Source organism: Hyla sarda, chromosome 10 (genome assembly GCF_029499605.1).
Source record: "Hyla sarda isolate aHylSar1 chromosome 10, aHylSar1.hap1, whole genome shotgun sequence".
Classification (NCBI taxonomy): Eukaryota; Metazoa; Chordata; class Amphibia; order Anura; family Hylidae; genus Hyla; species Hyla sarda.
Window position 1 is genome coordinate 69809651 of NC_079198.1, and position 12749 is coordinate 69822399.

Here is a 12749-nt window from a genome sequence, read left to right on the forward strand (position 1 = left end):
GAAAGGAAACACTATTTGTGTTACATAAAGTAGTACTCAGGAGCGTCCTGCAGGTGTCGCTGCACTCTTAGTACACTAAGGCCCTGACCACACTGCTGCCATGATACTGCATGACGATCTCCATGAGAACAGAGATCTCTATTAGCTCACAGATCTGTCAGTATTTTACCAATAAACCCAGTGTCTTAGAAAGAGAAATCAAATGAGACTACAAGTATCCCACACAGTAAAACTACATCTCCCATCACGCCGTTGGGGCGCAGCATGGTGACGTCATCACGCAGAGCAGCAGCCTGGCGGCAGGAATCCGAGGCGTTAAGGGCGGAGGAGAAGAAGGGGGGTTCAGGCGGCGGCATAAGGGACAGCCATAAACAAAACATGGCGGAAGGAGCCGCCGCCGCTGCGCAAGCTAAGGAGAGGCGGAAGGAGCAGCTCCGGCAGTGGGCCCGCTCCTGTACCAACCAGGAGGCGGCAGAGCCCAGGTGGCAGCGGCGCCGGAGGAGGGCTGGGGACGGCAAGGAAGAGGATGAAGGGGAGCCGGGCTCCCGGGGAGAAGGGGATGGCCGCACCGTACGGTTCGAGCGGGCAGCGGAATTCCTGGCAGCCTGTGCCGGGGGAGACCTACTGGAGGCGGAGGAGATGCTGAGGGGGGAGGACGGGAAGGAGATCATAGACAGCACCAACACGGACGGCATCAGCGCCCTGCACCAGGTGAGAGCCTGCACTGACTGCTGGGGGCGCTATGGCTGCAGGGGCACATCCAGATTGTATCTCTAATGGGGGATATATGCATAGTGTATGACACCTAGGGGGCGGTATGACTACTGGGGGCTGTATGTATAGCGTTTGACACATGGGGGCGCTATGACTACTGTTGCCCGTACATAGTGTGTGATTCCTGGGGCCTGTGTACATGGTGGATGACACCTGGGGGCACTATGACTTCTGGGGGCTGTGCACATGGTGTATGACACCGGGGGCACTATCACACCTGGGGGCTGTGTACATGGTGGATGACACCTGGGGGCACTATGACTACTGGGGCCTGTGTACATGGTGGATGTCACCTGGGGGCACTATGACTACTGGGGCCTGTGTACATGGTGGATGACACCTGGGGGCACTATGACTACTGGGGCCTGTGTACATGGTGGATGACACCTGGGGGCACTGACTACTGGGGCCTGTGTACATGGGGGATGACACCTGGGGGCACTATGACTTCTGGGGCCTGTGTACATGGTGGATGACACCTTTGGGCACTATGACTTCTGGGGCCTGCGTACATGGTGGATGTCACCTGGGGGCACTATGACTTCTGGGGGCTGTGCACATGGTGTATGACACCTGGGGGCTGTGTACATGGTGGATGACACCTGGGGGCACTATGACTACTGGGGCCTGTGTACATGGTGGATGACACCTGGGGGCACTATGACTACTGGGGGCTGCGTACATGGGGGATGACACCTGGGGGCACTATGACTTCTGGGGCCTGTGTACATGGTGGATGACACCTGGGGGCACTATGACTACTGGGGCCTGTGTACATGGTGGATGAAACCTGGGGGCACTATGACTACTGGGGCCTGTGTACATGGTGGATGTCACCTGGGGGCACTATGACTTCTGGGGGCTGTGCACATGGTGTATGACACCGGGGGGCACTATGACACCTGGGGGCTGTGTACATGGTGGATGACACCTGGGGGCACTATGACTACTGGGACCTGTGTACATGGTGGATGACACCTGGGGGCACTGACTACTGGGGCCTGTGTACATGGTGGATGACACCTGGGGGCACTATGACTTCTGAGGGCTGTGTACATGGGGGATGACACCTGGGGGCATTATGACTTCTGGGGCCTGTGTACATGGTGGATGACACCTTTGGGCACTATGACTACTGGGGCCTGTGTACATGGTGGATGACACCTGGGGGCATTATGACTTCTGGGGCCTGTGTACATGGTGGATGACACCTGGGGGCACTATGACTACTGGGGCCTGTGTACATGGTGGATGACACCTGGGGGCACTATGACTTCTGGGGGCTGCGTACATGGGGGATGACACCTGGGGGCACTATGACTTCTGGGGCCTGTGTACATGGTGGATGACACCTGGGGGCACTATGACTACTGGGGCCTGTGTACATGGTGGATGACTACTGGGGGCATTATGACTACAGGGGCCTGTGTACATGGTGGATGACACCTGGGGGCACTATGACTACTGGGGCCTGTGTACATGGTGGATGACACCTGGGGGCTGTGTACATGGTGGATGACACCTGGGGGCACTATGACTACTGGGGCCTGTGTACATGGTGGATGACTACTGGGGGCATTATGACTACAGGGGCCTGTGTACATGGTGGATGACACCTGGGGGCACTATGACTACTGGGGCCTGTGTACATGGTGGATGACACCTGGGGGCTGTGTACATGGTGGATGACACCTGGGGGCACTATGACTACTGGGGGCTGTGTACATGGTGGATGACACCTGGGGGCACTATGACTACTGGGGCCTGTGTACATGGTGGATGACACCTGGGGGCACTATGACACCTGGGGCCTGTGTACATGGTGGATGACACCTAGGGGCACTATGACTCCTGGGGCCTGTGTACATGGTGGATGACACCTGGGGGCACTATGACTACAGGGGCCTGTGTACATGGTGGATGACACCTGGGGGCACTATGACTACTGGGGCCTGTGTACATGGTGGATGACACCTGGGGGCACTAGGACACCTGGGGCCTGTGTACATGGTGGATGACACCTGGGGGCACTATGACTTCTGGGGCCTGTGTACATGGTGGATGACACCTGGGGGCTGTGTACATGGTGGATGACACCTGGGGGCGCTATGACTCCGGGGGGCTGTACATACAGCGTGTATGACTTCTGGGGGCACTATGACTCCTGGGGGCTGTACATACAGCGTGTGTGACTTCTGGGGGCACTATGACTCCTGGGGGCTGTACATACAGAGTGTGTGACTTCTGGGGGCTGTACATACAGAGTGTGTGACACCTGGGGGCACTATGACTACTGGGGGCTGTACATACAGAGTGTGTGACTTCTGGGGCCTGTACATAGTGTGTGTGACACCTGGGGGCACTATGACTACTGGGGGCTGTACATACAGAGTGTGTGACACCTGGGGGCACTATGACTACTGGGGGCTGTACATACAGAGTGTGTGACACCTGGGGGCACTATGACTACTGGGGGCTGTACATACAGAGTGTGTGACTTCTGGGGCCTGTACATACAGTGTTTGTGACACCTGGGGGCACTATGACTACTGGGGGCTGTACATACAGAGCATATGACTACTGGAGGATACTGACTACTGGGGGCTGTACATACAGATCATGTGACTTCTGGGGGCTGTATATATAAATCGTGTATGCAGGGGTCTGTGCACATACAGAATGTATGACTACTGGAGGCTGTATGGTGTGTGTGACTCCTGGGGGGTGCCATAGTGTAGTGTGTGTCTCTTGGGAGGCGGCATTACTACCAGGGGCTGTATATATACACTTTATGACTGCTAGGGGGAACTGTGACTACTAGGGGCCTTCATATACATAGAGTGACTGCTGGGGGCGGTGTACATACAGGGGGACATGTATCAAAGTTTTTACCCCTGTTTTGTGTGTATTTTTTCTTTGCGCAAAATTTAGCGTAAGCCGTCTTTTTGCGCATTTTTTTGCGCACGTTTTGGTAGAGCATGTCCTCCAGATGTGGCTGATTCGGGGTACCTTGGATTGATATCTATAGTACGCACGGATTTATTAACTGCGTACTTTTCCTTTACACCAAAAATTTTCCGCAAGTAGCTTTTTTTTTTTTAACACAAATATAAGCCATCTTGGACTTGACGTAGCAAGATGCTCTAAATCATCGATTCTAATTTATGAAGCTCATTGCGCTTGATTGATAAATTTAGCGCTTCAGCACATTATTTAGAATTCGGCAAAAGGGGTAAAATGCTTCTACCATACACAAATAATGATACATGTCCCCCACAGGGTGTATGACTGCTGGGGTCTGTATACACAGAATGTCTGAGGGGCTGTATATAGAGTGTATGACTGCTGGGGTCTGTATACACACAATGTCTGAGGGGCTGTATATAGAGTGTATGACTGCTGGGGTCTGTATACACACACAATGTCTACTAGGGAGCTGTATATAGAGTGTATGACTGCTGGGCTCTGTATACACACACAATGTCTACTAGGGAGCTGTATATAGAGTGTATGACTGCTGGGGTCTGTATACACACAATGTCTACTAGGGAGCTGTATATAGAGTGTATGACTGCTGGGGTCTGTATATACGACCATCAACAGACATTCTGTGTATACAGACCCCAGCAGTCATACACTCTATATACAGCTCCCTAGTAGACATTGTGTGTATACAGACCCCAGCAGTCATACACTCTATATACAGCCCCTCAGACATTCTGTGTATACAAACCCCAGCAGTCATACACTCTATATACAGCCCCTCAGACATTCTGTGTATACAGACCCCAGCAGTCATACACTCTATATACGACCATCAACAGACATTCTGTGTATAGAGTGTATGACTGCTGGGGTCTGTATACACAGAATGTCTGAGGGGCTGTATATAGAGTGTATGACTGCTAGGGTCTGTATACACAGAATGTCTGAGGGGCTGTATATAGAGTGTATGACTGCTGGGGTCTGTATACACAGAATGTCTGAGGGGCTGTATATAGAGTGTATGACTGCTAGGGTCTGTATACACAGAATGTCTGAGGGGCTGTATACAGAGTGTATGACTGCTGGGGTCTGTATACACAGAATGTCTGAGGGGCTGTATACAGAGTGTATGACTGCTGGGGTCTGTATACACAGAATGTCTGAGGGGCTGTATATAGAGTGTATGACTGCTGGGGTCTGTATACACAGAATGTCTGAGGGGCTGTATATAGAGTGTATGACTGCTGGGGTCTGTATACACAGAATGTCTGAGGGGCTGTATATAGAGTGTATGACTGCTAGGGTCTGTATACACAGAATGTCTGAGGGGCTGTATACAGAGTGTATGACTGCTGGGGTCTGTATACACAGAATGTCTGAGGGGCTGTATACAGAGTGTATGACTGCTGGGGTCTGTATACACAGAATGTCTGAGGGGCTGTATATAGAGTGTATGACTGCTGGGGTCTGTATACACAGAATGTCTGAGGGTCTGTATATAGAGTGTATGACTGCTGGGGTCTGTATACACACACAATGTCTGAGGGGCTGTATATAGAGTGTATGACTGCTGGGGTCTGTATACACACAATGTCTGAGGGTCTGTATATAGAGTGTATGACTGCTGGGGTCTGTATACACACACAATGTCTGAGGGGCTGTATATAGAGTGTATGACTGCTGGGGTCTGTATACACACAGAATGTCTGATGGGCTTTATACAGAGTGTATGACTGCTGGGGTCTGTATACACACAATGTCTGAGGGTCTGTATATAGAGTGTATGACTGCTGGGGTCTGTATACACACAATGTCTGAGGGGCTGTATACACACAATGTCTGAGGAGCTGTATATAGAGTGTATGACTGGGGTCTGTATACACAGAATGTCTGAGGGTCTGTATATAGAGTGTATGACTGCTGGGGTCTGTATACACACAATGTCTGAGGGTCTGTATATAGAGTGTATGACTGCTGGGGTCTGTATACACACAATGTCTGAGGGTCTGTATATAGAGTGTATGACTGCTGGGGTCTGTATACACACAATGTCTGAGGGGCTGTATATAGAGTGTATGACTGCTGGGGTCTGTATACACACAGAATGTCTGAGGGGCTGTATATAGAGTGTATGACTGCTGGGGTCTGTATACACACAATGTCTGAGGGTCTGTATATAGAGTGTATGACTGCTGGGGTCTGTATACACACAATGTCTGAGGGGCTGTATATAGAGTGTATGACTGCTGGGGTCTGTATACACACACAATGTCTGAGGGGCTGTATATAGAGTGTATGACTGCTGGGGTCTGTATACACACACAATGTCTGTTGATGGGCTGTATATAGAGTGTATGACTGATGGGGTCTGTATACACACGGGGAGTTTTATCAAAACCTGCGCAAAGGTAAAGTTGCCCATAGCAACCAATCAGATCCCTTTTTTCATTATGCAGAGGCCTTGTTTAAAGTGAAAGTGATCTGATTCGTTGCTATGGGCAACTGGGCAACTTTTCCCTTGGACAGGTTTTGATATATCTTCCCGACATTGGCCCTCATTTACTATTCTAAACCCGACTTCTTTTGTCGGGTTATTTTGGCGCATCTTTGTCTGCGCCATGTCGCAGACATCGTGCGCCAGTCTGCGACAAGATGCAACATTTTTTCCCGACAGACCCGATGTGCATTCTCCCAAACCCGAAAAAGGGGGCCTTACCCGACATTTCTGAGCTTTCCCACGTATTTATAAAGGTTTCCAACCCGAATTTGTTGAATTGTTGTGGATTTTTTTCCCGACAGCTCAGAATTGGAAAGCAAAACCAACAAAACCCACGTGCGACAAACAGGATGCGACATAATAATAAATACCAGGGGAAAAAAGCAGTCGGGTAAGAAAGCAACATAGACTTACAACCCGATTTTCTAAGTAAATGAAGGCCAATGTCTACTAGGGAGCTGTATATAGAGTTCATGACTGCTGGGCTTTGTATACACACACAATGTCTACTAGGGAGCTGTATATAGAGTGTATGACTGCTGGGCTCTGTATACACACACAATGTCTACTAGGGAGCTGTATATAGAGTGTATGACTGCTGGGCTCTGTATACACACACAATGTCTACTAGGGAGCTGTATATAGAGTGTATGACTGCTGGGGTCTGTATACACACAATGTCTACTAGGGAGCTGTATATAGAGTGTATGACTGCTGGGCTCTGTATACACACACAATGTCTACTAGGGAGCTGTATATAGAGTGTATGACTGCTGGGCTCTGTATACACACACAATGTCTACTAGGGAGCTGTATATAGAGTGTATGACTGCTGGGCTCTGTATACACACACAATGTCTGAGGGGCTGTATATAGAGTGTATGACTGCTGGGCTCTGTATACACACACAATGTCTACTAGGGAGCTGTATATAGAGTGTATGACTGCTGGGGTCTGTATACACACACAGTGTCTACTAGGGAGCTGTATATAGAGTGTATGACTGCTGGGGTCTGTATACACATAATGTCTTCTAGGGAGCTGTATATAGAGTGTATGACTGCTGGGCTCTGTATACACACACAATGTCTACTAGGGAGCTGTATATAGAGTGTATGACTGCTGGGCTCTGTATACACACACAATGTCTACTAGGGAGCTGTATATAGAGTGTATGACTGCTGGGCTCTGTATACACACACAATGTCTACTAGGGAGCTGTATATAGAGTGTATGACTGCTGGGCTCTGTATACACACACAATGTCTGAGGGGCTGTATATAGAGTGTATGACTGCTGGGCTCTGTATACACACACAATGTCTACTAGGGAGCTGTATATAGAGTGTATGACTGCTGGGGTCTGTATACACACACAGTGTCTACTAGGGAGCTGTATATAGAGTGTATGACTGCTGGGGTCTGTATACACATAATGTCTTCTAGGGAGCTGTATATAGAGTGTATGACTGCTGGGCTCTGTATACACACACAATGTCTACTAGGGAGCTGTATATAGAGTGTATGACTGCTGGGCTCTGTATACACACACAATGTCTACTAGGGAGCTGTATATAGAGTGTATGACTGCTGGGGTCTGTATACACACACAGTGTCTACTAGGGAGCTGTATATAGAGTGTATGACTGCTGGGGTCTGTATACACATAATGTCTTCTAGGGAGCTGTATATAGAGTGTATGACTGCTGGGCTCTGTATACACACACAATGTCTACTAGGGAGCTGTATATAGAGTGTATGACTGCTGGGCTCTGTATACACACACAATGTCTACTAGGGAGCTGTATATAGAGTGTATGACTGCTGGGCTCTGTATACACACACAATGTCTACTAGGGAGCTGTATACCTACTGGTGCCCTGGGAGAGAGGTTGTGTGCCTGCTGGTTTTCAGATACTGCATGGGCACTGTACATGGCAGGACCCAGGTGGGAATCCAGTTGGTGAATCATGTGGTACTGAGATACTTATGGAGTCCGGTTGAAGATGTCCTGACCCTTGGATTATCCTCCATCATTGAATCGGTGTTGACTTGATGACTTTTGCATTACACATTGTTGCCCTTGTAGATGTCACTGCTGATGTTGTGTAGTGACTGATGTGACTCGCGCGCGCACTCACACACACACACACACACACACACACGCACACACATTAGCTGGATCTATCCCAGACCATGGAGATGGCTCCTCTGTGACACCAGTGACATAGTGCTGAGCCACATTGTTCTGCCATCATTGTCTGAGAGGAATAGAACTATAGCTGCAGGAAGTGTTCTAAATAACTCTACAGTACTAACCTGCTAAACCCTCTGCTCAAGTGCTGGTCTCTGCCAGTGGTCACATGCTGGACATGGTAGACTGGTGGTCGGATGCTGCAGAACTTCATGGCCTCAAGTGAATAGACATTTCCTGTGTGTAGTTTAATTTCCTAGACTCTTTGACAACTCCTTTAGAGGAAAAGTGCCAGTGGGGAATTGGCGGTGGATGAGTATGTGTTTATTTTATTTAAATTTACTTTTGTTCCACCTGCTTAGAGATGTAAGAATTCCGGACATTTTAAAGCCATTTCTGATACAATCAGGATGTTCACAAGGTGGAAGCTCATTCTCTCCTCCGTCAAGACCAAGCAATGTGATTGCGGGGTTCTGATGGTAGCAACCAGAGACCTCCAATTGGCCTCTGGTTTCCTGGCTACGAGGCAGTCTGATCTGCTATGCCTGTCAGTGTGTCAGGCATAATAAATCGCGGTATACATAGGTGTCAAGTCCCCTAGTGGGACAGTAAAAAAATAGATGTGAAAATAAACAGTAAATAAAAATAAACATACACAATCCCCCTGTCCCACAATGTTGTTTTTATTAAAAATAATTTATAAAGTTTTATCGCCCCATCCAAAATAACCCAAGCAATAAAACAATCACATTATTTCACTTGCACAATGAATGCCATAAAAAATTATTTAAAAAAAAACTGCTTTTTTAATGTCGTTACGGTAAAGCTAAAATAAAAAGTGACTAGAGATGAGGGAACTTACAGTAAATTCGATTCGTCACGAACTTCTCGGCTCGGCAGTTGATGACTTTTCCTTCATAAATTAGTTCAGCTTTCCGGTGCTCCGCTGGGCTGGAAAAGGTAGATACAGTCCTAGGAAAGAGTCTCCTAGGACTGTTTCCACCTTTTCCAGCCCATCGGAGCACCTGAAAGCTGAAATAATTTATGCAGGAAAAGTCATCAACTGCCGAGCCGAGAAGTTTGTGACGAATCGAATTTACTGTAAGTTCGCTCATCTCTAAAAGTGACCAAAATTTCACATGTATTCCAGAAAAAAAATTGCCCTCACACTACATTGTCGGTATGAAAATAAAAAATGATGGCTCTCGCACAAACATGTTTTTTTTTATTTTTTTTACAGAAATAGTTTTATATTGTAAGTATAATAAAACAAAGTACATAAATTAGGTATTGCCATAATCATACTGAACTGCAGTGTAAAATATCATGTCATTTATATAGTTAAAAACAAAAAAGCTCACTGACAGGCAGGATTAATTCATTGTTTAATTCGTACCACCTCATAGAAAATTGAATGAAAACGGTCGGTGTCACATGTACCCCAAAATGGTACCAATGAAAACGTCATTTTGCCTTTAGTACCCCAAGGCCTCTGCATCTTAAAGGAGTTCTGTAGTGAAATCTGCAAGAATATCTGGTTTAGAAATTTTGCTGCCAGACATTTCAACCCATGTGAGGTCCTAAAAAAGTAAAGACATTTAATGAATGGTGCCAACGTAAAGAAGACATCTATTTAAATATGAATAATAACTTATTTATATGGCATGACTATCTTTATTGCAAGCTTAGAATCTGAAATTCAGAAAAATGCTAACTTTTCCAAATTTTCATGGAATTATGAAATTTTCAACACACATGCGGAAAGTATCGACCAAAATCACCACTTTAAGTACAATATGTAAAAAAAGAAAAAAACCTCAGAATAAGGCCCCTTTCACACTACAGTTATGTTCCTGCATTCTGACACCTGTTATTCAGCAATAACGGGTCATGAAAAAATGAATGAAATTACTGAATACAGCGGATGATAACTGATGACCAATTTTGACCGACATTCTGTCAAAATAACGGACATGTGCCATCCGTTATAATCCGTTGTTTTATGTCTGTTATTTTATTTCCATGTGATTCCTGGTTGTGATGCTGTACTGAGCATGCTCAGTACAAAAAATGGATGATAAAAAAAAAAAAAACACTGATAAGGGATGTTTTTTGTGAACATCTGTTTCCCATAGACTTAAATTTGGTGTATGCACCGTCTTTTGTGCCGTCAAAATAACGGACATTAGTAAAAAACGGACATAACTAATGCAAAAGCATTGTCAAAAAATCCCATTGACATGAATAGAATTTTTTGACGGCCGTTTTCAGGACTATTTGACAGGAGTTCATGACGGAGGTTTTTAACAGGATGATACCTGTAGTGTGAAAGGGGCCTTACCTGGATAAGTTAGTGTTAGACTGGGTTCAAACTACAGTTTCACTCTACCGGAGCCCGTATCTCATTCATTTCAATGTGGCGACCGGAGTCACAGTCACATTTTTGCCTGGCATCCGGCTTTGTGACCTGACCATGGTTTTAGTTCAGAAAACTGGATACGAGGCAAAAATGAGCCAAGCGGAATCTGCTCATTGAAATTAATGAGATACAGGCCGGGTCTGACTGGGATACGTGAGCGCCTGGTTTTCACTCAGAAATTTGGCTGGACATTTCCTATTTTTGTACACAAGATGAAAAAAAAGGATCACCACATTTACCAACGCCCACCACTGAGACATGGTAGGGGGTCTCGGGTCCATCCACCTAAGAGCAGTTGCCTTCCTAGCCAAGAACAGTGTTTCCACACTTCTTCATTTAAAACGCAAAAAATGCATATCAGGGGGTCAATTGGAGGAGGGGGTTGTACAAGGGTGACTAGAAGTTGGAGGACTTTGTTCCAGAACGCCGCAATCTGCGGGCTCGCCCAAAGCAGTTGCCAAAAATCAGAAGCATCGGAATCAGATCGACCCTCTCTATATAGTCTAGTGGGGGTGACATAACTATAATGGATAATATTCAATTGGATGAGTTTATTATTTTTAGCCGGGGATACCAGCATATGAGAAGATTATAATCTCCTCCCAATCATCTGTGAGGTTAGGAATATATGACTGCCAATATTGTATAGTGGGCAATGGTGTGCGTTAGGGATGTAAGAAAAAATCGATTCGCGTGATTTTCGCGATTTTTCATTTGGCGATACTGAACCCTGGGGCCTGACGGAGTGCTTTGAAAGCACGATATGGACCGTGGCCCGCCGCTGTCTGCTACTCCCCAATTGTGACATCTGCCCCCCCATGGTTTGCACCTATGTCTGCACGATATGCAATAAAGACTTTGCCATCTCCTCTTGGGTCTTGGGTGAGTTGCTCCCATTTATGCCTCTTCTTTCATCTATATATAATGTAAAAATCTGTTTCTTTCCGGAGCCAGAGTACCCCTGATTTAAAAGAGCCAGAGTACCCCTGATTTAAAAGAAAAAAGGTTTTCACCGGAGTACCCCTTTAAGGGCATGGCACAACTGTAGGTACTTAAAGGGCTAGTCCTGTGCTGAAAAACGTATCCCCTATCCTAAGGATAGGGGATAAGTTACAGCTGGGGCCCCTCCTGTACGGGGTACCGGCTCGCTGGCCAGATAGCGGGTGTCAACCACTGCACGAAGTGGCGGCTGACACACACCCTCAATACATCACTATGGGAGAGCCGGAGATTGCCGAAGGCTGCGCTCCGGCTCTGCCACAGACTTGTATTGAGGCGGCGTGTCAGCCGCCGCTACGTGTGGTGGTCAACACGCCCCCTTCCTATGGGCTGAAGGGGAACCCATACAGGAGATCGCGGGGGGACCCAGTGGATGGACCCCCTGCAATCTGAAACATATCCCCTATTCTTTAGGATAGGGGATAAGTTTTTCAGCACTGGATATCTCTGTCTAGGAATGTGGTGGTTAGACTGCAGTTGGTCAAATGAGCACAGTACATTATTAGTGTGCAATTGTTCCAAAGTACACACCCCAGCATTCTGCCAAAATATCGGGTCTAGAGTACCATCAATGTGCGTAAAACTCTGATTGTGCCACAGTGGAGGATCTGAGGGTATGTCAGTATAGCCATGAAGGAAGATTGTGGCCCACAGTCCTTGGCCATGTTCAGAAGCCCCATAGAGAAAAAATAGAACACTGCATGTGTAGTTTACTCCATTCATTCTGGGCACAATTTCCTGTGTCCTTGGAACTGGCAGTGGTCCCTGCATGAGCACCCCCACCGATCCACTATAGTGAAACTGTCAACATTATTTGGGAGATCTGCAGTCAGTGGAACAATAGTGAAGGGAATTGGGGGTCTTTTCATTGTAGTACTTACT

At 47.1% G+C, this 12749-nt stretch overlaps 1 protein-coding gene across 8 annotated transcripts in view; it reads left to right on the forward strand.

The window, feature by feature from the left end:
- The first annotated feature begins 242 nt into the window (after positions 1-242).
- Positions 243-12749, forward strand: part of PPP1R12C (protein phosphatase 1 regulatory subunit 12C) — a 131040-nt gene continuing 118533 nt past the window's right edge. For 3 of the 8 annotated variants that reach the window (XM_056541986.1, XM_056541987.1, XM_056541991.1), the window contains exon 1: positions 246-711. In XM_056541986.1, coding sequence (XP_056397961.1) covers positions 265-711 — 447 coding nt within the window. In that variant the 5' untranslated portion in view covers positions 246-264. Of the gene's footprint in view, positions 712-12749 lie in introns of all 8 variants that reach the window. The other 5 variants (XM_056541989.1, XM_056541992.1, XM_056541990.1 and 2 more) reach the window with 4 other exon arrangements.